The sequence below is a fragment of the Hypoxylon trugodes genome (assembly GCF_022578975.1).
Source record: "Hypoxylon trugodes strain CBS 135444 unplaced genomic scaffold F4822scaffold_6, whole genome shotgun sequence".
Classification (NCBI taxonomy): domain Eukaryota; kingdom Fungi; phylum Ascomycota; class Sordariomycetes; order Xylariales; family Hypoxylaceae; genus Hypoxylon; species Hypoxylon trugodes.
Genome location: NW_026250021.1, coordinates 670,222 through 693,047, shown reverse-complemented (window position 1 = coordinate 693,047; position 22,826 = coordinate 670,222). Strand labels below are relative to the sequence as shown.

Below are 22,826 nucleotides of genomic sequence, written 5' to 3'. Positions count from 1 at the left end.
CAATATATCCATATTAATATTTGAAGTTGTTACGGGTCTTTAGACTTTCCAGAAGGATTTACAATATTCTAACCCGATTCTTAAGCCGGCTCTAACCCGACAACAGCATCACAGCCAATCATGAAGCTTTAATCCTTACATAATTCGTAGCACCCCTTATCCCGGATTTAAGGGTCTTTTTTCCGGCCCACATGGACAAACAATTCACCCGCGTACAGAACTCTAGTGTGAAAAGAAGAACGCTGATTGGTTCAAATCACCCCAGGATATCAAACGGGAGCGATGTTATCTCCATCAATCCCCATTAAGTAAGTCTAGCACTCCTAGGACCGAAAATAGATACTCAATCTGATCGAGACCTGTGATGGGATCCATGACGATAGGCAACCAGTTTTGGTACCTGCATGATTCGTATAAAAAGAGCATCTCTTTGAAGCAGCTATGGGTGGCTATATCAATTACTCAAGTATAAGACTTTTTGCCATACGAAAAGTTGACTTCAGCAGTCATCACCAAACTTGGCAGCAAGAAACCTCATTAACTAATCATTTATAATAAGGAGAAAACACTAAACAACAACCGAAATCATATTAAACATGTCGAGACTCTGGAACTTTCTCCATATGTTATGGTATCAAACGACCTTCAAGCCACAACCACTCCCCGATGATATCCGGCTCGAAGGACTGACGGCCATTGTGACGGGTTCCAATGTGGGTCTGGGATTCGAGGCGGCCAAAGAACTAGCATCGCATGGTATATCAAGACTGATTCTTGGTGTTCGCGACCCAACCAAAGGCGAAACAGCCAAGGCTGAATTTGCTCGAGTGGCCCCTAATTGTAACATACGGGTGTGGCAATTGGATCAAGAGTCATGGACAAGCATGGTAGCTTTCGCGGAACGCGCGCGCACTGAACTAGATCATCTTGATATCGTATTATTGAACGCAGGGTTGAAGAGGTTGGAGTTCACTCGATCGCCCACAGGCCACGAGGCGCACGTTCAAATTAATCATCTCGGAACGGCACTGTTGTCATTGCTTCTCGTGGAGCCATTGCGACGGACCTCGCAAAAAACCGGCAAACCAGGCCGAATGACCATTACGGCATCTGGCGTCGCATTTGATGCCCCTATACGCGATGTCGCAAAGCCTAAAGGAGGGAAAGGTATTATCCCCTGGCTCGATGATCCAGCTTCATTCGTCCCTGGACAAACTCGGTATGAACTGTCCAAGCTACTCGATATAATGTGGACCCGGATCCTCGCCGCTCGACTCGACCCCACCGAGGTTATCATTAACACTATCAATCCGGGGTATTGTCAAAATTCATTTCACCGCGTCGATCCGAACGCAGAGATGTTCTCCAAATATATCGCTTGGAACAGCGCCCAAGGTGGTTACCATTTGACTGATGCTGCTGTGCGACATCCGGATAGCCACGGGGCATACTTGACCGAACAGAGAATTAGACCGTGAGTCGAGTTATAATCTACTGTGTTGTTTATGTCTATGGCTGACAATATTTCTTAGCGCTCCCAAATTCTTATATACCGCCAAGGGCAAGGAAACAGAGCAGAAGTTAGGGGATGAAACAATAGCACTATTTCAACAAGAGTGCCCAGAGGCAAACATTGAAAAATTCACTAAGAAATGAGCGAAATTGGGGTTTTTACGCTGCCAAAATATGGGGGAAAAATCAAGGACTATCTTGAACAGAGGGAATGATTTCATTCTCAGACTTCGTGTTGGGAATGGTGATTGGAATGACGCATTGTTTTGGAGGGAAGCTCCGGAGGGACAGTGCAGAGATATTGGCGCGTCACATCCGAAAGGCTGGTGGCAACGGGATTACCAGCCTGAAGTTTTCCAATGAATTTTGGTTGGTAAAAACTCCCGAGTCCACTCTACTCAGGGACGAATTCTAACGACTCGAATGTTCAAATAACATATTTTGTGACTTATTCAATTCGCTATTTCCCCCAACTGTCACTGATTTTCTTCCGAATGACTCAATTGAGGTTTTAATATAAGAATCAGGGAATTGTGATTCGAATTGCGCCAAGTATGTCGTGAAACGGCTGAGACATGATGTGACTGCATCCGGTTCAAAGCGAGGGGTTCGCGAGCTACCATCAAAACAATTATGAAGAATATGGCAACTTATGAGCAATGCGCTTGACATTGGACATTGTTCAGGAGAACCATAAAATTGATAATTGAGTCAAGAGAATGTCTTTTCACAAGTTGCGAAATTGACATGGCAAATGGTAGTAAATAGAAGAAAATGACGGTGACAAGGCCTACTCCCCGCTATCGCCGTTATTTACCCTAGCAGGCATTGGGGAAAACAATGTAAGGGCACCTATACAGCAACCCACGAGAAGTAGTAAAAAAACAACGAGGGTAATAATAGAACTGACAACGATTCAGATCAATTCATCGTATTATCATCTTATTTAGATATAATTTCGCCGCACTCGGCAAATATTCAGGCGCGCGGCAGCGTCCAAGAACCAGTGAAATTAATGAACGTGGTCGCGATCCAGTTCAGGACCCAGAGGGGATCTCTGAGAATATAACACGCCTGACTCGATCTAGTAAGGAATATGTGACATCAACAATGGAGAAAATCGACCACAATACGATGTGGATACTCATATGAAGATGGAATAGAGAGGTGAGAAAGAAAAATAACAAAGTAGGAGAAGAGTAGGAAGAGGACGAAGCAAGGAAGGTTGTGATTGTGATTGAGAGGAAGGAGGAAGGAATTAGCATTAAAAATCAGGACGGCAGAAGGGTTCCCCTCTCTCTTACCCCCCCTAGTAAATCGCATCGCATCGCACCTTACTCTATAATCATCAATCATAGGCGCCCGCTGCTGTGCTATCAAACTCGTGGATGTGCCCCAACCGTTTTTATGATCCGATCATTCCCTTTTCCTTCTCAATCAATCGACCACCTGCACCTGGACCACTTAGCACCCAGGCAATTCCAACCAATTCTAGACCTGATTAGCCGGGTCTGTTTATGCGACATGTTGTCACTTCTTTTTATTTATTTTTTTCTTCCATTTTTAATTTCTATTATTACATGCCCGGGGTATTGTGTATTATGTATTATTTATTCACTATGTTATTCGGGTAGGGTTGGGTGATGTTGCGATGAGTTAGCCGTCGAATCACTGCCCTCAGCGCGGCAGAGAAAACCATAACACACCTCACGCACCGTAGGGGCTAGGCCTATTATAGGTATCGATACAGTAGGCACTGTACCTGACCCGTCCTATCCTAATCACCTTGCTGCCCTCCGTCCTCTTAATCTTCCATCGTCCTTCCCCCCCGTTGACAATCTTTTTTTTTTCTTTCCCTTCTCCCTCTTCGTAATTTCTTCTTCCCTCTCTCACACTTAACTAAATCACTCCGTATTCAATTCTTGCGAGTAATTTACTAGAAACAACCTGTAATTCATCGTACAAATTTTCGCTACGATCACCATCTACAGCATACAATTTTGTAAGTCGCCCAATCCAAATCCTTTCGCGCAATAACAATCCACCATTCTCCTCGGTCGCATTCTGTTTTGCACCAGCACCCTGCGTCGCTTCTTCATTCTCGAAGCTTTATCATCAACACTACATCGCGTTCTAACATTTGATATAGAATTTACCATATTTTATTTTACACACATACAACAAAATGCCACGCGAAGGAACGCGATCTGCCACCGGCAACTCCAAGCCGCGCGTCTTCCAGACAATTGACACTGCGCCGGCTATCAAGCGCTCAACTAAGCCTAAGGCAAAGAAGTCTCCTACTGCTACCACCACTGCCACCAAGCCTGCACCCAAGGCCAAGGCTGCAAAGCCAACTGGTGTGACTAAGAAGAAGTCTGCTGCTCCCAAGAAGGAAGGAGTCGCAAACAAGGTAAGCTTATAATATTTCATTGTGCTATGCTGTCACATCAAATCGCGTCGCATTCCCTTCAGACAGTACCCATGACCCAATTCCCCCCTCATCTCGTTATTACTTTCCACGCCCATCGCATAAACCCCAGAAATCATTTCGCTCCATTTTAGACAATAATTATGTTACTACCCTATTCGTGATATAATATACCCAATTTCTAACACATAAAATAGGTCAAGGCTGCTGTCAAGAAAGCAGAAGAGAAGGTTGAGAAGGCCGACAAGGCTGAGAAATCCGAGAAGGCAGATAAGGTAGAGGAGAAAGAAAAAGAGAAGGAGAAGGAAAAGCCTAAGAAGGTATGTTACCACCAAAAGTACTCCACCTATAACCATAAATGCTAACAAATCCCCTAGGCTGCTGCCAAGCCTAAGACTGCAGCAAAATAGATCCGTCACCACCGTTCATCACCAGTCTCGGCTCTAATTTACCAACTGGCCTGGACTAGAGAGAATTGATGGTGTGGCTTATGATCTAACCACCGTGTACCACCTCCCCCTAGCTTCCAGCACCACGCAATGTAGTCTTCCGATGGAAGACTCGCAGACCCGTATCTGTTCCTGGCTTCTATTCCGGCAACAACGTCAAACTACCATGTCACCTAGTCCCGGAATATCGGCCACGCCTGACCTCCACACCTGCTCTTGCTATCTTTTATTTCCATTCCATTAATGGTATAATCATTTGAGCGCAATCCATATAGTCATGGTCCCAGAAATGAACATGGGTAATTTTCTTAGTTCATCTGTAACAAAGAGGCAGGGCCAATGCCAATAGGGCTTCCCAGCGCGGGTCATCCCAACTCAGATGGACGTAGAGGCACATTGTGTATCGGACCAGGACAGTCACGGAAATATTCATATGGTTATATAGCTTTTACACGAATCCGAAAGAGCGCCTATAACATAATCTAGTTTATCCTCCCAAACCCCTGTGACCTAGGAACTTATATCTCGTGCCATGTCATTTCCTCGTTCTAACCGATTGACCTTCCTGGCCTAACACCCCTAACCATTCACCTAGTATATGCAAGTTCTTGTTATTTGATTAGAAAAGTGACTAGGGAACTATCTAGAAAATTAGGGACGCATTTACAACTCTAGCTAGAGATGCGATTAGGTTTGATAACATAGATCGAAATAGGGGGTAGGCTCCACATAAATTTCAACAGCACCTCATTCAATGCCTTCATCTGTAGCTACCTCCATCAAAATTGGCCTATACCAAGCATGCCCGTAAAATCAAAATTAAAATCAACGAACCATTCACTGCATGAAGAATCGCAAATGAAAAATAGTCTATCTCTGTACATTACTGGTCATTAAAATTGATGTCCTATTCCTATCCCGACCTAGAATAACATCATTCTGTGCAACTCGGCCCTTCAAACGGCCATCTTCAGCACACAAATTCTCAACCACTTCCTTCCAAAAAGTGTAAACCAAATACACGATATAATCTTCATAACAATGCCGTCTCATCCTTCCATGCTGTGGAAGAATTCAACAATGCTGGTATCAAATATTTCATCCCAGGAGAACCCAACTATCCGCCATTATGGGTGATAGAATGCTCAATGCAATAAAAGTCCGTCTTGATAATTCCGTTTAACATTTTAACATTACGAAAGGAGCCCGAACATTTTCGATGTCGGGGTCCTTAAACCATAGCCAATAGCCATTTCCAGAGATATGTACCTGATCCGAAGTATTACTTGATCGCTAACCTTATGCGGTGCAACAGTAAAAGGTGGGCTGAAAGCTCCCCTGGCCCGAACACCAAGGGGTGGAAGCTTTAGTTATTTTGTCCGCGTGTGCTGGAAGTTTGAGAGGATTCGAGTTGCTGCTTCTTGCGTGCTTTCTCGGCTTCCTCTCTAATTCTCCAGCTCACCATTGGGTCCCACTTCTCACCTGGCTGTTGCACCTCTCCATGTTACGTGGGGAAGTGCATCACTTGGCCAGCAGGAATCTTGATATTCTCCCAGTTCTTGTCCTCGCGTTCGTCTACGCGTTTTGTGTCAGTAGAAGTAATGATGTCGATAGGAGATATAACTTACCGACTCTGATGACTTGCATCTCCCTAACGCCACAGAACATTCCATTTCGACCTTCTCGTTGGACTAGCTGCCAGTGACCGGTGTTACCCTCCCCGACCCATATTTCTTCCGTAAAAGTATCGCCTTCCTGGACCGTGCGATGCGGATTGCGAGTTGGCAGTGAGTATGACCATGACATTAAGGCGTGCGGAATACTGAATAACCGCTCCCACCTCCGTACCCACGAGTGCCAGTATAGTACTTCGTGTGTGTACGCAACGCGTACATATGGATTCATGTATACGCCTAATTCCTTATCTTGTGATTTTCTTGCAACCTGAGCTACATCGGCGTGGAAAAGGCAACACTCGCAAGCATCAAAGAAGACTTCGGGTTCGTAACGGAATCGGACCGGGGCGGTAACATTATGTGGTTTCGCGGGATCGACGACATAACTATTGATTTCTTGAAAATGAGGATTCGGCAATGACTCGTTCAAATTCTGTACATGTTTTGCCTGCATTGCTACCATCCCACTCCAGCATGCGGTAACCGGGACGGCGTCTTGCTGGTTAAGCATAGCAGCCCTGGATGCGCCTTCGCCAGCGTTCAAGAACAGCGGCCAGAACGGCAGTCCAGCGGAGTGACCTTCGGCATCGCGAGTAACATAAAGGTCGTAAAATTTGAATGCGTCCCAATAATCCATGGCACAAGCCGACAAATAATGCGCCCGTCCATCTGATTCGACATTGGTACTAAAAAGTAGGTGAGCTGCATCGATGGGTTTAAATATAATGTCATTGAGGAATAAAATCTTGTCATAATGCACTGTCCCGGCATCCGGATCGAACCGATCGAGAGGCCGTAAAGCCCTATTCCGCATTTCGGAGAGGTATGCGAGACGCTTCACTCGGGTAGTGTCGTCGGGTAGTGTCACGGTTGGAAAATCCGTGACGGGCACATGGGGCTCGTTGACGATGTAATTCCGACACTTCAACCGCCGTTTCAAATTCTCAAGAGCGGCTGCACCATCCGGACCGCTATCATTTTCGTATATGCTTAAAAAGACATTTTCCTCGCCAATCAGGTCTATTAATTCCAACAAACTCTCTCCCCACGACCCGTTCGCTAGGTCACCGCCCTTATCATATAAGGAGACGCTGATGAAAACTTGTTCGCCGTGGATATTTGCACATCCAACCTCGCGAGTGGGTCCTCGGCACCTAGATTCGAGATCTCGATAGTGTTTAGGAAGTCGAGTATACGATGGGAAAAAGACCGGGGTCCCTATGAATAGTACCAATATTATTATGATAGCGTACTTAATAACGGCGATAGCAACTCCCGATGGATGTCTTCGTAGTTTTCGTCGTAAACTCCTCGGCCGGGCTAGGCACCAAGAAAACAATCGGCCGTCCCATCTCTGCTCGGACTCATTCAGTGGCACAGCCTCCACGTCCTTACCTGCCTCATCCCCGAGGAGAGCGGCAGAGGCTGAGATTGGTGCCTCATCGTCTTCTAGGATACCTATCCGCTTCTCTGGTGTAGAGCTAGGCATTGAATGCGGCAGAACATCAATGCGAACGAACGCAGGTAATTAGGTGGCTTCTTGTGTTATGCTGGGCGGGCGTAGCACGGCGATGGTTGCCTCTACGCCCCCAATATATAAGTCGTAACACCCGCTCAACGAGCTAAGGCGTAACAGACCTTAAATAACAATAAACCGCGTCGCCAATATGACGAGAGCAGAAGATTGTTAAGCGCTAAGAACCATACTCTCGTCTCTGTTAAGAGATAAAGAACCACCTCCTGTTTCGATCGCGTAAAGACGCCTACAGCACATATATAGCCGTCCTGTAACAGTCGATGATTGAATGTAGATGTCGAGTTGTAAGGGCGCGGTAGTGTAACTAATCGGCGTTGGAACGAAACGAACACGATCGGGATTCGGAGTCGATTCGAAGGATTTCACCGGCACGCGAGAAAATTGTTGGACAGATTAATCGGGTATCACAATCTGGAGCGATTATCTACAACTAGAAAGAAGACAATTGATTAGAAGAGAAATCTAAGGGGTATAATTTCATATAATAAGTTTTCAAGTTGGTTGTGGTTTGTGCGATGTCCGTGGACTGTGGACGTTGAAATTATTTCTTAGATTCAGGAGTCAAGCGGGAAGTGGAACAGGAGTAGGAGAAATAGAGTGTCGCGCGCTGAATAACTTTAACATTAGCATTAGGGAAGGATGGCCTGAAAAAGCGCTGCGCCGCATTACGTAGTGGGGAAGAGGCTTCGCTGTCCTTGGCGAGTAAAGTAGCTGCTACTAGTCAATCCCGAGCCAAAGTGTGGGCGTATTAGGTACCTTCTACCTCTTTTCTTTAGTGCCCAGTGAAGGTTAAAAGTGGACATATTTTTCAGGTACAGAAGCAGGCAGCCGTTATCCGTACTTTGGGGTTCTCTAGCAGCATTTTAATAGCTGCCTAAACCAAGCATCTCTCAATTTCATTGGCCGAGACTTGGCATTAGTCAATGTCTGCTTACTGCTTCAGCGGCCTTAGAATTCATTGGTGCCGGCATTTAAAGTTTTATGTTTTCAAATGTCAAATTTCAAAGTTGTCTAAGCATAAAAATCCCATTGCACGATTTTATACAACGCGAATCGAGCATACCTAGGTCCTTTACGATTTGTTCGATATGTTTCCTTTTTGCGAACGAGTAATGAAAATCCATTCTCGAAGAATCTGTTCGGCCTAGCCATACACGTAGAAGTGGGGCGTCAGCTTGAGAAGACATATGGACTGGTAGTAAGTTTTGATTGGCTGGTTTTTCGATATATAGAAATCAAAACTCCCTGTGACATCATGGCACGGCGTAGACGAGAGATAAACAATATCGATTCCGTACGATTAAGGCTGCGTCACGGTCGGTTCCGCGGTTTCCAATTTATAGTTCTCATTGTGAGGCTCACCAATGATATATAGAGTTATTAAGATGAACTCTATGCATTCATGGATGAGCCTTGTTATGTATCTCGGAATGTGGGGGTTGATGGTACACGAAATCTACCTAGAGCTAACTATATTAGTAAGTACCACCCACTAACCCATTGAAATTAATCTCAAAGTTGAACCTTCACCTGCATTCAAAGAAGCAACTTTGAACCTACTGACCTACCCATGCAATGCAAATAAAGTAGGAAGGTCTGAAGCTGTTACGGATATCTAAGCAGCTAAGCAAGGCAAAACGTCCATTGATCTCACATTCATCCAGCATGGATCATGAGGATCTCTTCCAATCGCCACCGCGTCGTACAGGAATTAATCTAGCATTGTCAAGCACCCAATTCCCTCGAGCTGCTGTAGCTATAAAGCTGTCTTACTACTTAAAGGACTGCACCACGCGACAAGTTTTCGATAAGTTTGCCAATCTAGGTCCTCCCATCCTACCTATCCCGGATACCTATCCGGTAAATATTCGATAGATGAAGTGGATTTATCGGTATAGTTTTCCCTACCAATAACTCGGCAACACGTGCGTAACAGCCCTACGTACGCAGGACTATCTTACAAGGAATGGTTTGAGCTGCAATGAATCCCGGGTTCTTAGCCGTCATTCCATGGGGAGACCTAGGACATACATCTAAGCCAGAAATCGGACATTTTCACGGGGTCCGATGCATTCCGCTTGCTCCGCATGTCGCCGCATGGTACCACCTTAATACTACCCAGAGAGAACCTTGAACACAATAAGCTGTAGGCCATGCCACTGCAGCTCGTTCTCGGTTACACCAACCCATACAATCATAAGTGAAGCTGGTTCGATACAACTCAAATGAATGGAATCGTCGGTGAGAATGCGATTGCTGCAACATTTGATCCAATACGTGAGCAGATACAGTTACACAGCATTACAATCTTACGGCAGGGGTTTTATAAAGCGAAGCAAATAGACATTTTGCGGGCATGGCAAAGCCTCACGAACGCCCAATATAATTCCATTCCAAGGCTCCCCGGTATAAGTCAGCTTTGTAGTCTGATTTATCAACATAGCCATAGGCGACCATGGCTTTCTACTCGACAAAACGCAGGTGCAGTGGGTCTTCCACCCCAGCTGGTTACGTAGAGGGGTACTATAATCCAATCACCATATAATCCGATAATAAGCTAGACTATACGCCCTTTTGCTAAGAAATCTTCGAAACCGTCATTCGACCTAGCTATAATTACCATAACACGAATAGAACCTTTCAGCCGCCTTGGTCCTTTACCCAATTAGGGGGCGTTGGCGCGATCTCACCTCGTTACCTAGGTACCTCGTCCTATCTAGCCCGGCTGCCTAGTACAATTTCAGGTGTTCGAAATAACCTGGTCACGCCCAATAGTTCCACATAAAATATAAGCTGGGTTCTACTGGTCGCATTTCGCAACTCGTTTCATCACAAATTCAACATCAACTCAACACGATTTCAATATGGTGGGCGTGCCTAGATCTAAACGGTGCCAGCGCTGCAAGCGCATTAAAGTCAAAGTGAGACTCAACCACCAATATCTCATCCAATACAAGCAACATAGGAATTAACATAACATATACACCAGTGCGACGAAAATTGGCCAAACTGCACTCCTTGTGTACGAGCCAATGTGCCTTGTTCTGGTCCCCCAACTTTGACCAAGTTTGTCCACCACAAATCAACCGATGAAACATTGGTCGGAGATAAAACCGAAGGCCGGTTTTCGGCAGCGGAAATGCCGGTCGGTAATTTAGAAAGTCTTCGACATCGAAACTTGCCCGGCGGCGCCTCATTCGGTCATTTCCGTTTAGCCTCCGATGAACCACGGAAAAATCTTACTACTGTAGCTGACCGTGTAGGAGCCCGTCTAGTGAGGTTCGTTGATCATGAGGACGCGCCGTGGGATATGCTGACTTACGCTGGCTACATGAAATATATCCCGGGCCGTTTAAGCGAAAGTGCTGCATTACGAGATGCCGTCGCTCTGATGTGTTCTACATGGGCCAACGCCCGACGGAATGTCCCAACTAACCAGCTCATCGATCCTAGCCTCTATGGCAAGGCTTTGCGAAACCTGCAACGCGCTCTTGACGATCAAAAGCAACAAATTACCGCTGAAACTCTAGCTGCGGTGACAATCCTCGAACGGCTAGATGGCGTATTTGACACCAAATATCCCTACAATGTATCAACGCACGGTGTCGGAGTCGCGGGCTTGATGGCGGTGCGGGGGCCACCAAATATTGAGGACGAGTTAGATATTCACCTCGCGACTGAGAATCATGCAGCATTAGTAAGCAAGCCCCCCCTATTCTCCTAACGTAGCTAACTTAAAAAGATATCCCATTTGGCTTTCAACGGCGGTGACAACTTCTATCTTCGTTCGCCATGGAAGGAAGTCATGACGCAAGCGCGGGTACGATTAAAGAAAATTGTATCGAATGAGCGACTGGACGGTTATGCGATAGGTCGTTACTTCGGATATTGGCCTGGTCTAATCCACAGCCTTCTAAATATTTCTGAAGACCCCGATATCAACACAAGACAAGCACAGGCAGAAGCCCTTCAACGCCTAGTCACGAACTTCGACACACAAGTTCAGAATACTTGCGAGCCCATCACGCAAAGAGCCTTTAATGCTGGTCGCATTAACGAGCTGCCAGACCCGGAATCTCCAATTGGTACAAAGCTACATTTCAAGAGCTTAGATATCATGTCCTTTTTCCTATCATATGTATGGATGCGTATCATGTTAAATCGAATGCTGGATCACCTTGCGGGGCTATTAGGAGAGTCAAATGACCTTTTGGAAGCGGAAAACCGAGAACTCAGCAAACAAATATGGATGTGCATTCCGTTTTTAAGAAGCCTAGGCAAGGTTCCTTATGTCTTTTCCAGAACACCGATAATCATATCATACGAGGGGGGCAACGAAGTCGAGAGAGAATACATCCTAGATAATTTGATGGGAATGCCGGTATACTCCACAAGGGCTTTTCCGGCAGACAAAAAGACTCTAGAAGCTCATGTTCTCAGTCTAGCAAAAGCTATGTCTGGTCGACAACGGATCACTGTTACGCCACGATAGGAGAGTGGGTAGAGCAGGATACCGAACATTTCATACACATGTGATCCGACCAAATGGTCATTTTTTAACGGGAGGCTTATATAATATTACGATTCCGCTCAATAACATATACCCAGAGGGATAGGATATTTTCGATATATTTAATTGGAATATTTCATCTAATATTTTATCTAATTAATTTCACGCACGGGGCAACTTCGTTCAGGTTTTCGGCGAGAGAAAATACTGCACATTCACCTATAATGCCATTAAGAGGAAAAATTAAAAATACAATCCCCCAAAAATCCCCGTTTCTATTAATTCGCATTCCTCCGCTTGGATCCCAAGAATTATATGAGAAGAGAAATTATCAACAAGCAGCATCCCTTCCGCAGATTGACTAATAGCGCACGTTTAAACTTGGCTTCACAGATGTACCGCTTAATACCGACACGTCCGTCGCCGCCCTATCTTCCACCTTAAAGACCGTAGAAAACGACCGGAACAGCAGCCAAAGCAACCACCATCCCAAGCGTAGCCCTGTTACCCTCAAATGCGCCATTGGTCTTCGAATCAGAGGAGCCTGAGTCCGAGTCAGAGGTAGGAGAACTGGAGGCGGAGGAATCCGACGAAGTGCCAGAAGCGGTAGGAGTAGAAGACGGAGAGGAAGATGAAGTAGAAGAAGACGCACCGGAAATCGCGTCCTTGTACTTCGTGTCGTAGTCCGGGTCGTCCTCGTTGATGCGCGCGATGCACTTCATGTTGCTGGTGATCACGAAGGGGTTGTCGGCGCTTTGCACGCAGCAGTCGGTGCCACCGTTGGAATCGGCGAGGGCTACGCCTTGGCAGCATTTTCCGTTTATGAGTTGTTGTTCTTTGGGCCCGCAGGACTGCGTGGGGGGTTAGTATTGTTGTTTGTGGGGTGGAAGGCGTCTGGGGGTGGAGTAGAGGTAGATGTGGAGTTTGGTACGGTGACTTACGGCTCGGATACCGACGTTGGCGGCGGAGGCGCCGAGGGCGAAGAAGATGATTCTTGAGATGGCGACCATTTTTATTAGAATGAATGTTATCGAAGAAATATTATAGCGAAAGTTTGGATGAATTTAGTTGAGATGTGAATGAGTGTTGTTGAGTGCTTATAGGAAAGACTTGATGTTGTACATATGTGGTTATAGGTGAATGTGATGTTCTGCTCTGGTTAACCTCCCATATCAAGGGAAGATCGAGTTGGTTATATACATTTTTACGTCCTCTCATCTACTGCTCTTTATCTAATAGTTACGCACTACAGGGGTCGCTGACATGCCTCAGCTGCACGCACATTCGTGCCTATTCTGTCGTTAAGACGTATCATCCAATTAGAGGCTACATGGATTATAGAAAAGTACGGTGAATTATCTAGAGGATTACTTACATGAAGCTTAGGGAATGATATTGGACTCACGTTTTGGGCTTCGTGGATGACTATGCACCGCCTTCGATTTCCTAAAAGGGAAATCGATGCAGCATCGTTGCGGGCATCCACTATAGCTTAGGTAACAATGCGGCTGAGGCAGGGCTTCATTATAACTGCTACCTCGGTTATTGGTGAGACGAAAACGACTTACCTCGTACTAATTAAAGAAATTGGTTCGTCACGCTTGGATGGCTGTAATCTATACCCCCTAGGTTATACATGCTGCGACTGTTGTCAGGGACTTGTGTACCCAAGAACCCACCTAGCCTTAGAATGCGGCGTGGTCTGATTCAAAATTGGGTGTCTAGGCCTTTTCATAAAAGCCGAAAATGAAACGATACCTAGGTCGTGGTAGGTATAGTGTACTGACCTGAGAGCCCTACACATAGCCCCATTCCTATTATGCTTCCTATGTTGGATGGGAGCTGGGCATCAATTTTAGCTTTAGCCTCGCATCCCAGGTAAACCCACCATACTATGCAGAGTGACATTGCCATAATAGTAAAACCTTAGATGGTACCTTAATACATGACTACCTAAGTACCTAAGTAGGCCCTCCCCCTTTTTCATTCCGTGGCGGTGATGCGGGCGGGGAAGTCCCGGAGTAACCCCCCCTCCTTGCGACAATCTGAAATATGTGATTGAAGTCAAACTTGAAATGCTTTAGACTAGATCTAATATGAACTTTTGGTTCCCATTCTCATCAGTCACAACTTCTGAGAATAGGTTGGCGTCCAAGCTACGGGACTCGGGCCAGATTTGATTTTGTCTTGGCTCTTCTCTTTCCCCTGAAGCAAGTTTCTGAAAACTACCGACTCGTTCGTATACTCCTTTCGCGTTGTCCATGGCTCTGAGAACCACACCAGGCGTTCTTGCATAGGAATACAAGGGGAGAAAGTAGACCTGAGCCGGCACAGAGTCCTTATAGTCGAGAGTATCGAGAACAAAGTTCACCCACATATCTTCTAGGCGAATTATCATGCACCCGGGGAATTCGTCTTTGGCGAAAATATGTCTCTCCTCGATAGTGACGGGCCGTAAAGCGCCACAATCTATCCTCAACGTGGCTTTCTTAACGGGGCCTAGGGTATTTTTCCGATCGGCATAGGTGACTGCTGCTTCATGCACCCGAACGAAATCTGATGAACTCTGGCTAGGCATCACCATCCAGAAGATCGGGCCATCTGCAGAAATCCACGACCAAGTAGGATACTTGAACTCTGTGGATACCTCACGTCCTGCCGCACGCACCTTGCGTCCCCAAAATAAGTCGTAGGGGATGCGACTTAGCCACATACCCGCGATATATCGATCGCGATCGCCTTCTCTCCACCGGATCTGTTCGCTGTTCTGATCGTCCTTCCAGTCGTACCCCGCTTCTTTCTCGAAAATCACTCGCGCGATACCCGCGATAGCGACCATCTTATCACTCGACTCCGTTAGAAGTCTCCGAGTATATTCTTCTACATAGTAGGGCCAGCGTATCTTCTTAATCCGACCGTACGCTGCCGCGTACTCTTCGACTCCACTCATGATCACATAATGGCCACGATTGATTTGATATCCGGTCGGAAAAGTCTCATTGGCCCGATTTTCCTTGCACTCCCAAAAAACCTGGTCTCTGGCGAAATGTAGAGATCGAGGTGATAATTCGCCTTCCTGGAGGACCCAAGCGCGTTGACTCAGGGGATGTTGAACTTCAAAATGTGTGTCGGGGACACAGTTGTATAGTCTGTTCGGCTTCCTGGGATCAGGGACGATTTGACAACGCCAAGTCTTCTCCCGCTCAAAGAAGCATCCGACGCTCCCATTATAGGCAGATTCGGCCGAAATAGTCAATTCGCTGCTCCCGTACACATCAGTCATCAGGTATGCCTCTTTTTTCCAGTCATCGCCACTGTCCTGAATGATACACAGGGAATCGATCCAAAGGTACGGGATGTCTAAGTAGCGACATACTTCAATCGCATGCTGGAAAGTCGTCATAAGAGCCTCCGACGGTATGCATTGTTTAAATTGTTCAAGGCTACCCATTCTGAGGGTCATGAACGGAAGAGAGCCCCAGCAATGGCTTAGTGTCGCATACCGAACTTCCCCCTCGTCTGTTCGCAGGCCTTCAGATAAAATGAGCTTTGGCTCGCCGCTGGTAGTGATGAGGCGCGTAGGTAAGAAGCCGCGATAATGATGATCTTGTTTTCGTCCGAGGCAGCTACATAGTGATGCTATACAGCTAGCGCAGCTGCGGCGCGAGGGAGGTCTACGAGTGGACGGCGAGTAGCAACTGTGCTTATCACGGCATTCTTGCAGCCAAACTTTACATAACCGTAAGGCGTCTCTCGTACTTGGCCGGGAAGTGTCGTAGTCCAGAGCTAGCGATTTTCTTGCGTTAGACACTTCATGCGACTGTCTTGTTTACCATGACATACCTCTAGTCTCGGTTGGAATTAACTCTAGCACAATTTCTAGGTCTATTTCCTTCTTCTCTTTTATACACCATTCCTTAATTCGTTCCCATATCGGGTCGGTGAATTGAATCGAATCATTTTCTAAATCGTCTTTGGTGATTCGGATCGGAAATTTGACTACTCCGAAGTACTCGCGTAATTGCTGGGCGTCTCCGGTTCTCGACCCGAAAATATCGGCTTTTGGTTGGGTATCTTGGAAAGCCGCCCGCCACTCTTGGTTCTCGTCCTCTTCGGAATATCCGTGAACTTTCGGGTTTGACTTGGTACGATGTATGTACTCGAGTGACTGAATACACATGTCGCAGCCTTTCGCAGACGCTCTCAAACTCTTCAAGTCTCTGAAGTTCTCTTGCTGCGGTGGAAATGATCGCGTTCCATTGGTATAAAAGCTATGTACCATGTTTCGGCATAGGGCGCATAATGTCGAGTGTTGTCGCAGAGTGCATCCGACTCTACGGCTTAACTCAACATCACTGCCTAAGCTGACCCAGTCTGGCGGGCTCTGGTTCCCGAAGTCATGATCAGCGGCGTTAGCCATGGATTTGAGATAGTATGAATGCTTCGAACAGGACTGGGGATGACATTTAGGCTTGGGAAGTTGGGGCAGAATGAAGTTGCGCGGCTTCTAGCGACCTAACTAAGTACCTATCTATACCTTGGCAACGAGCACTGCCACCATCGTGTAACGGAACATCGAAGAAGCGATCGCCCAGAATGGCGTCGGGCTGAATTAGAGCGGACCATGCTAGTGTTTTTAAGACAGCTGCATTGTAGAGATCATGTAGTAGAGTCTTTAAACCAATAAAATAGTCTTATTTACATATTAACCAGCCGTACTCTGTATGGCCAGCACTACTAAGTTGATACAATGCAATTCCTTCAATCACATCAACCCAAATTGTCATTCAAACCAGAAGACGTCGGTTTCCGAGTCGAAATATCGTCAATAGAATCGACTCTAGCCCATGCTCTCCCCGGCGCGGCTTCACGCCCCATGTCGGCGCCTTGTGTAGCTAGTTCTATTGAAGCTTCCTCTGAATTGACCTTGGTCTCAGTCTGAGAAAACAACGACGCCCCTAACGTGTAACCCTTCTTGATATTTCTCAGTGGGATCGATCCGATCGTGCGCAGAACACCTTGTGGTTTGTCGGGTGTATCCGACCATTCTCTCTCCTTTTTCGGCAAAAGTGGGCCTAATGTAGGCACTGTAGCCACGAGTATGCCCCCGGCTAGTTCCGCTACGACTAAAATACAACTGATGAGTGCGCAATATGAGACATCGAGGGCGGGACAATAAGTGTCGTAAATCAATCGACCGAGGTTGATTCCAGCGGTGCTATTTCCTCATGTTAGCGAATGACAGTAAACTGGATCGGTGCGTTGAACTAACCATAAACCCAGTGCAAACGACGCAGTGAGAGACCACTTTCTAGCTGTTGAAAGTTGAAGCTTCCAGATCATAGGAAGTGGGAGAAACACGACCCAAATATCAATAGCCATATTCAAGGCTGCCGTAAAAACATATACGAATGCTACATTGCCGCAGGTTCCATCTATGGTCCGGTCCCAATTGAATGATGTCGGTCGGCACAATGCGCAAATGGTGATAATGCAAGCCACCCACCAAAAGAACACCACTGTACCTGTACCTATGACTGCCCATCGGAAGCTGGTGAGCCGGAAGATCTCCAAGTATAGCAGCAAAATCGAAATACGAAAAGCAAGTGTCCCTGTTGCCCAAATGAATTCTTGCGAGAAATACGTCTGGGCGTATGTCAATTGAAACTCTCGATGCCAGTGCGAAAACTTCTCACCTTCAAAGAAATAATAGCCTTCGTATCAGGCAAGTCCTCCATGTGATAGCCATATCCCCCGAGTGTTACACCTGCGCTTGTTAATTGACGCCCCCACGTAATATAATTGCAGTTCGACTTACCGATCGATATATGTATCATATACACAATTTGCGAAAGGTAGGCGAAGAAAACCAGATAATCACGTAACTTGAACCCAGTACCACGGAGCCGGATCGCCAGAACCCTTAAAGCAACAGAGATTGTGCTAGTCGGGAAAAGGATACAGGCCGCGACGATCCAAGCGGCTTTAGGTTGACTAACCATGGTTGAGAAAATGTCTGTATGCTCAAGAAATCACTCTTTGGCATTTGGGGTAGTAGCCTGCCTGAGGAAGTTACCTAACCGTCGCAATAGATAGAGGGCAATTGGGATTTTAAGGCTTCCGGTGGCGAGTTACCGTTTGGGTTTCTAATAATAACGGTAAATACTGTGCCATTGGGGGCGGAAAGGGTGTGTACGGGCGGCTGCAGTAGAGTCGTAGTTGTGGCTGCTCGCCGTAACTACATGCGACGGCACACCACACACCTGTTGCGTAACTCGATAGAAGAAGGATCTTACCAACACGGCCCGGGTGGGGTTTTATGAAGTCTCCAAATATGCACAGGGACTTGCAATGCGTGGTTTGCAGTGCTACGGTAAGTAAATTGCCAATTTCACACTTACATATTTAATACGTAGACTCGGCGTAAGGCCGAGAACGACAAATTCTAGGCAGAATAGTCCTACTTGAGCCCATCCAAAGAGGAAGTATGTCTCATCAATCTTTGACCTTGATGATGAAATCCTGAACGGCACCAACCAAACCATCGGTCCAGCTCAATTGAGGAAAGTGGCCGGTTTGGCAACGGTATATCGTAAGCTCTCCCGTCTTTTGACTCTGAAGGGCCACCATTCCCTCCTGGTGTTCTTTCGGCATAACCACGTCCCGTTCCGTCACAAGATAAGCAAGGGGCAAGGCCGCATAAGCATTGTTAGTCAGCTTGGAATTGAAGCCAGGGCCTGCGGTGAGAGTCTTTGCCCATTTCTGCGCTTCGGGCTCTTCTAGGTCGTTGAAAAGGAGTTTATCAGCGCCCTCCGTGGAAATGAGCCCATGTTTCTAGCGTATAATTAGCACATCGGCCATCTAATGAGTGACAGTTTGAGTTACATAGAACTTCATCCCCGGTGGTGGCTCTACTGGGCCATCCTTGGGCTGGGAGAAAGAAGTGATCGATTCTCCGACCGGGACTAGAATTGCGCTTATATAAAAGATCCCAATGATGCCTCCACGAAGCCCCTTCTCCTTTCGGACCCTTTCTTGTAGCTCTGGACGAGATGCTTCTGTAGCAACCCAGCCGCCAGCTGAATGGCCGATCATAAGCACCCTCTTGCCTTGCTCATCTATAAGAGGGCGCAGAATATCAACAATGAGTTTCGCGTCGTGTTCGCCTCGTAGACAATTAGTTCAGACACCTCGATGGCTTGCATCTTACTCTACCTTGAGGATAACCCCCCTCCGGAGGTTCTCTATTGTAATCTGGGTTTTGAATGTCTCCAACATTGAGTTTGGTGAGATCAGAGGAAGGAAGCTGGGGACAGTGTGTCTCTATTCCCTTCGCCTTCAGCGCCTGGATAAAAGGCTGGTAGGGTTGCGGCGTAAGGAATCCACCGTGACAAATGACAGCCACAATATCGTTAGATGATGCCATGGCGTAGATAAAAAAGCGAAATATTCACGTCAACGTTAAAACAATAAGTGGCTAAGGCAATTCTTATCCTTTAAGCAAACTCACGTAACATCATAGATATTAAGAGGATTCTGAAATGATTACCGATGTGTGCAGGACAATGAGGGGAAACCAGTATTATTTTAAGCGGCACCAACAGGTGAGATGCAAGGAGGTCTTAGAGTCCATAAAAATTCTACCGTAACAAAAATAGACTAGAACGTAAAAGTTGCTAGAGCCGTCAAACTCATTCGACTTTTTTTTAATTTAAATCGGAAGTAAAGTGAATAGAACAGCTCACTTGACATGATTTTCAGAAAATATAGTAAATTGTAGGTATGTTAAATCTCCAAATGTTTCGTTGTACATGTGTGTTATGAAGATTATGAAGTATGCATAAAATTAACGGTTCAGTGAGTTTTGCGTTGTTATCTGCCGTTATGTTGTGTAACGGCGGGAAAGGGGGCGGGACAAAGAGCGGCACAGCCTACCTTAGATACTACGGTGTTACATTGCGATTGATTATGTATCATGAAGTTTCCACAGAATTGTGCCTGTTCCGTGGTAATGTGGCGTAGATAATGACTTCACATAGCGTTTTCACAACGCTGGTTGGCGAGTATGCATGGGTGTGTTGCACGAGAAGGAGCCGAGATGAGACATAACTTCTAACAAGAAAAATAAATATAATTCATAAGTAGAAGAACCCACCCAAAAGGCGCCAGGAATCTTATGACTTCGGGCCGTTATAGGACTTTTCTATTGTCACTTACTAGGTTCGTCGCTCTCGGTTCTTATACATTCGTGAGCGAAAAGAAGCGTGAGGAGTGAGATGTGTAGTTTATATGCGCCTACCTGAAGTACCCACCATCTTATAATACTATTGGTGCCGGAATACCCGCCTCAGCTTCGTAGAATACATAATGGGTGGTTTGCTAGGTTGATAACATCTAATCACAAAGCATTTAGAGAATTATCAGTCCTCAAACATAAAATCATGTTCGAGTAATACAAAAATAAATACCTGCTCTCCAATATATGCGCAATTCCCACAGAAATGATTCGCCTTCTTCTTGGTGTCTTCGGCGGTTTTATTGCCCATATTGGGTTTTTCATACGCAATGAGTGGCATATGAGCGGTGCCAAAATAATCGTCGCCCATTTAGCGCTTTGTTCAACTCTTGCATATGTTCTCATCCATATGGAAGACTCAGCAGGCGCTGTCTATCGCTCCTTGGCTACCTTAACCACTTGGTACCTCTTATCGTTATTCTCGAGCATATTAATCTATAGGGTCTTCTTCCACGCCACGAGATCTTTCCCAGGCCCGAAACTAGCCGCTGTCACCAAGCTTTGGCATGTATTCCACGTTCGCGATTCTAGGAATTTCCTCTTCATGGAGAAACTCCATAAGAAATATGGAAATTTTGTAAGGACGGGTACGAATCTACCGCTTAACGCCGTTATCCGCATATTGATGTTAAAATTTGCAGGACCCAACGAAATTTCCATCTTCCACCCGGCCGCCATTCAATTACTCGACGGACAGAACAATGAGACTACCAAGGACGGTTGGTATGATCTTATGCATCCGCGGAGTTCTGTTATCTTCAGCCGCGACCCAAATGAACATAAGGAGAGACGGATGGTGTGGTCGCAGTCACTCTCGACAAAAGGTGAATTGGCCCTATCCTTCTCGTAGCCCTGACAGTTGATATGAAGCTATACTTACACTATGCACACAAGCTATGGACATACTGCGTCCTCGTGTAGCAGCGCAAGCCTTATCATTGTCCCAATGTATCGCAAAGTATGAAGGTGGCCCCGTCGATGTAAACGAGATAATGTCTTGGTTTTCTTTCGATGTAATGGCCGAGGCAGTTTTCGGAAAGGACTTCGGTCTTATGAGTTCACAAGCCATGCTACCAGCAATTGGCCATCGCGACAGAGCCTTGGCCCTTGTCGGCCCTCTGAATGATGCCATTTGGATTGCTCTACTCGGCTTTTCGTTGATACCCTTCTATGGGAGGGTACAAGATTGGTTTCGCATGGTCGCATTTTGCGATGAACATGTGCAGGAGCGTCTAAAGGTAGGGGCATCGTGTCTAAAATATTGAGGTTATCGGGCTAATGATAATTATTTAGCGAGGAGAGGATGGCGAGAAGACGGATATGATGGCTTGGTTCCTTGACGAATACGAATCTCTCAAAGGCACCAAAGACGTCCAGGCTCGACGTAATCTCTTGAGCGGATCAGTTGTTACAGCTGTTGTTGCTGGAAGGTAAGATCACCTTTTGCGTCGTTGGTGTAAGAACTCTAAACATTCAACAGTGATACTGTCCGCGCCTCATTGATCGCCATCTGGTGGTATCTTTCAAAATACCCCGAACACGCTAAAAAGATTCGGTTGGAGATCCAAAACATCAGCTTCGACGATGCGAATGCGTTATCTCTTCTTCCACACTTAAATGGCGTTATAAACGAGGTACTCCGCTTAATACCGCCCGCTATGACCGGTAACAACCGAATGACCGGCCCTAACGGTTTGTTAATTGATGGTGTATTCATCCCGCCATTCACCAAGGTTGCAGCGCCGAAATACGTTATTCAAAGAAGTAAGACGTCAATCTTATTTTGGATTCGCGTATTTTATAGTCTTCATCTCGTATGCAGTCCAGTGACAAGGCCTAACGATGCTATATCAGTGGAATCGGCATTCAAATATCCAGACCAATTTATACCTGAGCGTTGGTATTCTAGACCAGAACTCATTCGCGATAAACAAGCTTTTGCCCCATTTTCAGTTGGTATGTTTCTCCCTATTGATAACATCATGGTTATACGAGACTCCTTAGATCAGGGCGCGATCGAGAGCCCCGAGAGATCTACCTATATACTGAAACTAATTATTCAGGAAACCGTCAATGCGTAGGCAAGGCACTTGCCTACACTGAAGTCCGACTATCAACGGCAATTTTACTACAACGCTACGATGTTAGTTTTACGCCGGGATACGATCCCGAAACCATGTGGCGTGATATGAAAGATCGTGTTACTGCGCAGCCAGGCCAAGTCCTCTGCGTATTTAAATCCATGTAAGGAACATGTAAGATGAAGACAAAAGATGATGATAATCTCTTGTGTTTAACATAGGTACAAAAATAAGTGGGCTAACAAGAACCAATCATCACCGACTGCGGAATTAAAGGGGGACCTTCAGGGATGTCACGTGATATAGGTAGAAATAGCATCGTTTCTTCCTTTAA

The 22,826-nt window shown here is 46.1% G+C and overlaps 9 protein-coding genes across 9 annotated transcripts; 4 read left to right on the top strand and 5 right to left on the bottom strand.

Annotated features, from left to right (window-relative positions):
* Positions 1 to 596: 596 nt before the first annotated feature.
* F4822DRAFT_430078 (NAD(P)-binding protein) lies at positions 597 to 1,656 on the top strand (the record flags this gene model as incomplete). Its single annotated transcript, XM_051461215.1, has 2 exons — positions 597 to 1,474; positions 1,533 to 1,656. The coding sequence occupies 2 exons, from the start codon at positions 597 to 599 to the stop codon at positions 1,654 to 1,656; spliced, it is 1,002 nt and encodes a 333-aa protein (XP_051313096.1).
* Positions 1,657 to 3,209: 1,553 nt separating this feature from the next.
* On the top strand, positions 3,210 to 4,892 carry F4822DRAFT_279281 (uncharacterized protein). Its single transcript, XM_051454851.1, has 4 exons — positions 3,210 to 3,514; positions 3,662 to 3,925; positions 4,141 to 4,263; positions 4,321 to 4,892. Exons 2-4 carry the CDS (start codon positions 3,698 to 3,700, stop codon positions 4,351 to 4,353), a joined length of 384 nt encoding a protein of 127 aa, XP_051313095.1. The 5' UTR covers positions 3,210 to 3,514; positions 3,662 to 3,697; the 3' UTR covers positions 4,354 to 4,892.
* A 778-nt stretch (positions 4,893 to 5,670) lies between these two features.
* F4822DRAFT_279264 (glycosyltransferase family 69 protein) lies at positions 5,671 to 7,913 on the bottom strand. Its single transcript, XM_051454850.1, has 2 exons — positions 6,021 to 7,913; positions 5,671 to 5,967 (listed from the first exon to the last, which is right to left on the bottom strand). Exons 1-2 carry the CDS (start codon positions 7,555 to 7,557, stop codon positions 5,897 to 5,899), a joined length of 1,608 nt encoding a protein of 535 aa, XP_051313094.1. The 5' UTR covers positions 7,558 to 7,913; the 3' UTR covers positions 5,671 to 5,896.
* Positions 7,914 to 10,295: 2,382 nt separating this feature from the next.
* On the top strand, positions 10,296 to 12,326 carry F4822DRAFT_279231 (uncharacterized protein). The gene is made up of 3 exons (XM_051454849.1): positions 10,296 to 10,526; positions 10,595 to 11,302; positions 11,348 to 12,326. Exons 1-3 carry the CDS (start codon positions 10,470 to 10,472, stop codon positions 12,095 to 12,097), a joined length of 1,515 nt encoding a protein of 504 aa, XP_051313093.1. The 5' UTR covers positions 10,296 to 10,469; the 3' UTR covers positions 12,098 to 12,326.
* A 229-nt stretch (positions 12,327 to 12,555) lies between these two features.
* On the bottom strand, positions 12,556 to 13,125 carry F4822DRAFT_430074 (uncharacterized protein; the record flags this gene model as incomplete). Its single annotated transcript, XM_051461214.1, has 2 exons — positions 12,556 to 12,966; positions 13,057 to 13,125. 2 exons carry the CDS (start codon positions 13,123 to 13,125, stop codon positions 12,556 to 12,558), a joined length of 480 nt encoding a protein of 159 aa, XP_051313092.1.
* Positions 13,126 to 14,112: 987 nt separating this feature from the next.
* Positions 14,113 to 16,710, bottom strand: F4822DRAFT_279186 (heterokaryon incompatibility protein-domain-containing protein). Its single transcript, XM_051454847.1, has 2 exons — positions 15,959 to 16,710; positions 14,113 to 15,901 (listed from the first exon to the last, which is right to left on the bottom strand). Exons 1-2 carry the CDS (start codon positions 16,533 to 16,535, stop codon positions 14,196 to 14,198), a joined length of 2,283 nt encoding a protein of 760 aa, XP_051313091.1. The 5' UTR covers positions 16,536 to 16,710; the 3' UTR covers positions 14,113 to 14,195.
* On the bottom strand, positions 16,711 to 18,278 carry F4822DRAFT_279185 (uncharacterized protein). Its single transcript, XM_051454846.1, has 4 exons — positions 17,934 to 18,278; positions 17,812 to 17,882; positions 17,388 to 17,761; positions 16,711 to 17,333 (listed from the first exon to the last, which is right to left on the bottom strand). The coding sequence occupies exons 1-4, from the start codon at positions 18,115 to 18,117 to the stop codon at positions 16,886 to 16,888; spliced, it is 1,077 nt and encodes a 358-aa protein (XP_051313090.1). The 5' UTR covers positions 18,118 to 18,278; the 3' UTR covers positions 16,711 to 16,885.
* Position 18,279: 1 nt separating this feature from the next.
* Positions 18,280 to 19,698, bottom strand: F4822DRAFT_279191 (Alpha/beta hydrolase fold-1). Its single transcript, XM_051454848.1, has 3 exons — positions 19,331 to 19,698; positions 19,001 to 19,281; positions 18,280 to 18,949 (listed from the first exon to the last, which is right to left on the bottom strand). Exons 1-3 carry the CDS (start codon positions 19,539 to 19,541, stop codon positions 18,611 to 18,613), a joined length of 831 nt encoding a protein of 276 aa, XP_051313089.1. The 5' UTR covers positions 19,542 to 19,698; the 3' UTR covers positions 18,280 to 18,610.
* Positions 19,699 to 20,502: 804 nt separating this feature from the next.
* On the top strand, positions 20,503 to 22,809 carry F4822DRAFT_444082 (cytochrome P450 monooxygenase-like protein). Its single transcript, XM_051463184.1, has 6 exons — positions 20,503 to 21,235; positions 21,306 to 21,649; positions 21,705 to 21,841; positions 21,892 to 22,175; positions 22,266 to 22,367; positions 22,475 to 22,809. Exons 1-6 carry the CDS (start codon positions 20,617 to 20,619, stop codon positions 22,657 to 22,659), a joined length of 1,671 nt encoding a protein of 556 aa, XP_051313088.1. The 5' UTR covers positions 20,503 to 20,616; the 3' UTR covers positions 22,660 to 22,809.
* Positions 22,810 to 22,826: the final 17 nt, after the last annotated feature.

Bases quoted from the DNA above. Each gene is read 5' to 3' on its own strand.
- F4822DRAFT_279281 (XM_051454851.1), top strand. From the start codon at position 3,698: ATGCCACGCGAAGGAACGCGATCTGCCACCGGCAACTCCAAGCCGCGC. The intron at 3,926-4,140 runs GTAAGCTTATAA...CACATAAAATAG, and splicing joins AGGAAGGAGTCGCAAACAAG to GTCAAGGCTGCTGTCAAGAA. The intron at 4,264-4,320 runs GTATGTTACCAC...CAAATCCCCTAG, and splicing joins AGAAGGAAAAGCCTAAGAAG to GCTGCTGCCAAGCCTAAGAC.
- F4822DRAFT_279264 (XM_051454850.1), bottom strand. From the start codon at position 7,557: ATGCCTAGCTCTACACCAGAGAAGCGGATAGGTATCCTAGAAGACGAT. The intron at 5,968-6,020 runs GTAAGTTATATC...CAAAACGCGTAG, and splicing joins GATGCAAGTCATCAGAGTCG to ACGAACGCGAGGACAAGAAC.
- F4822DRAFT_279231 (XM_051454849.1), top strand. From the start codon at position 10,470: ATGGTGGGCGTGCCTAGATCTAAACGGTGCCAGCGCTGCAAGCGCATT. The intron at 10,527-10,594 runs GTGAGACTCAAC...CATATACACCAG, and splicing joins GCAAGCGCATTAAAGTCAAA to TGCGACGAAAATTGGCCAAA. The intron at 11,303-11,347 runs GTAAGCAAGCCC...TAACTTAAAAAG, and splicing joins CTGAGAATCATGCAGCATTA to ATATCCCATTTGGCTTTCAA.
- F4822DRAFT_279186 (XM_051454847.1), bottom strand. From the start codon at position 16,535: ATGGCTAACGCCGCTGATCATGACTTCGGGAACCAGAGCCCGCCAGAC. The intron at 15,902-15,958 runs GTATGTCATGGT...GAAAATCGCTAG, and splicing joins AATTCCAACCGAGACTAGAG to CTCTGGACTACGACACTTCC.
- F4822DRAFT_279185 (XM_051454846.1), bottom strand. From the start codon at position 18,117: ATGGTTAGTCAACCTAAAGCCGCTTGGATCGTCGCGGCCTGTATCCTT. The intron at 17,883-17,933 runs GTAAGTCGAACT...TAACAAGCGCAG, and splicing joins TATGATACATATATCGATCG to GTGTAACACTCGGGGGATAT. The intron at 17,334-17,387 runs GTTAGTTCAACG...ATGAGGAAATAG, and splicing joins TCGTTTGCACTGGGTTTATG to CACCGCTGGAATCAACCTCG.
- F4822DRAFT_279191 (XM_051454848.1), bottom strand. From the start codon at position 19,541: ATGGCATCATCTAACGATATTGTGGCTGTCATTTGTCACGGTGGATTC. The intron at 19,282-19,330 runs GTAGAGTAAGAT...ATTGTCTACGAG, and splicing joins GGAGGGGGGTTATCCTCAAG to GCGAACACGACGCGAAACTC. The intron at 18,950-19,000 runs GTAACTCAAACT...ATTATACGCTAG, and splicing joins CACCGGGGATGAAGTTCTAT to AAACATGGGCTCATTTCCAC.
- F4822DRAFT_444082 (XM_051463184.1), top strand. From the start codon at position 20,617: ATGATTCGCCTTCTTCTTGGTGTCTTCGGCGGTTTTATTGCCCATATT. The intron at 21,236-21,305 runs GTGAATTGGCCC...TATGCACACAAG, and splicing joins GCAGTCACTCTCGACAAAAG to CTATGGACATACTGCGTCCT. The intron at 21,650-21,704 runs GTAGGGGCATCG...ATAATTATTTAG, and splicing joins ATGTGCAGGAGCGTCTAAAG to CGAGGAGAGGATGGCGAGAA.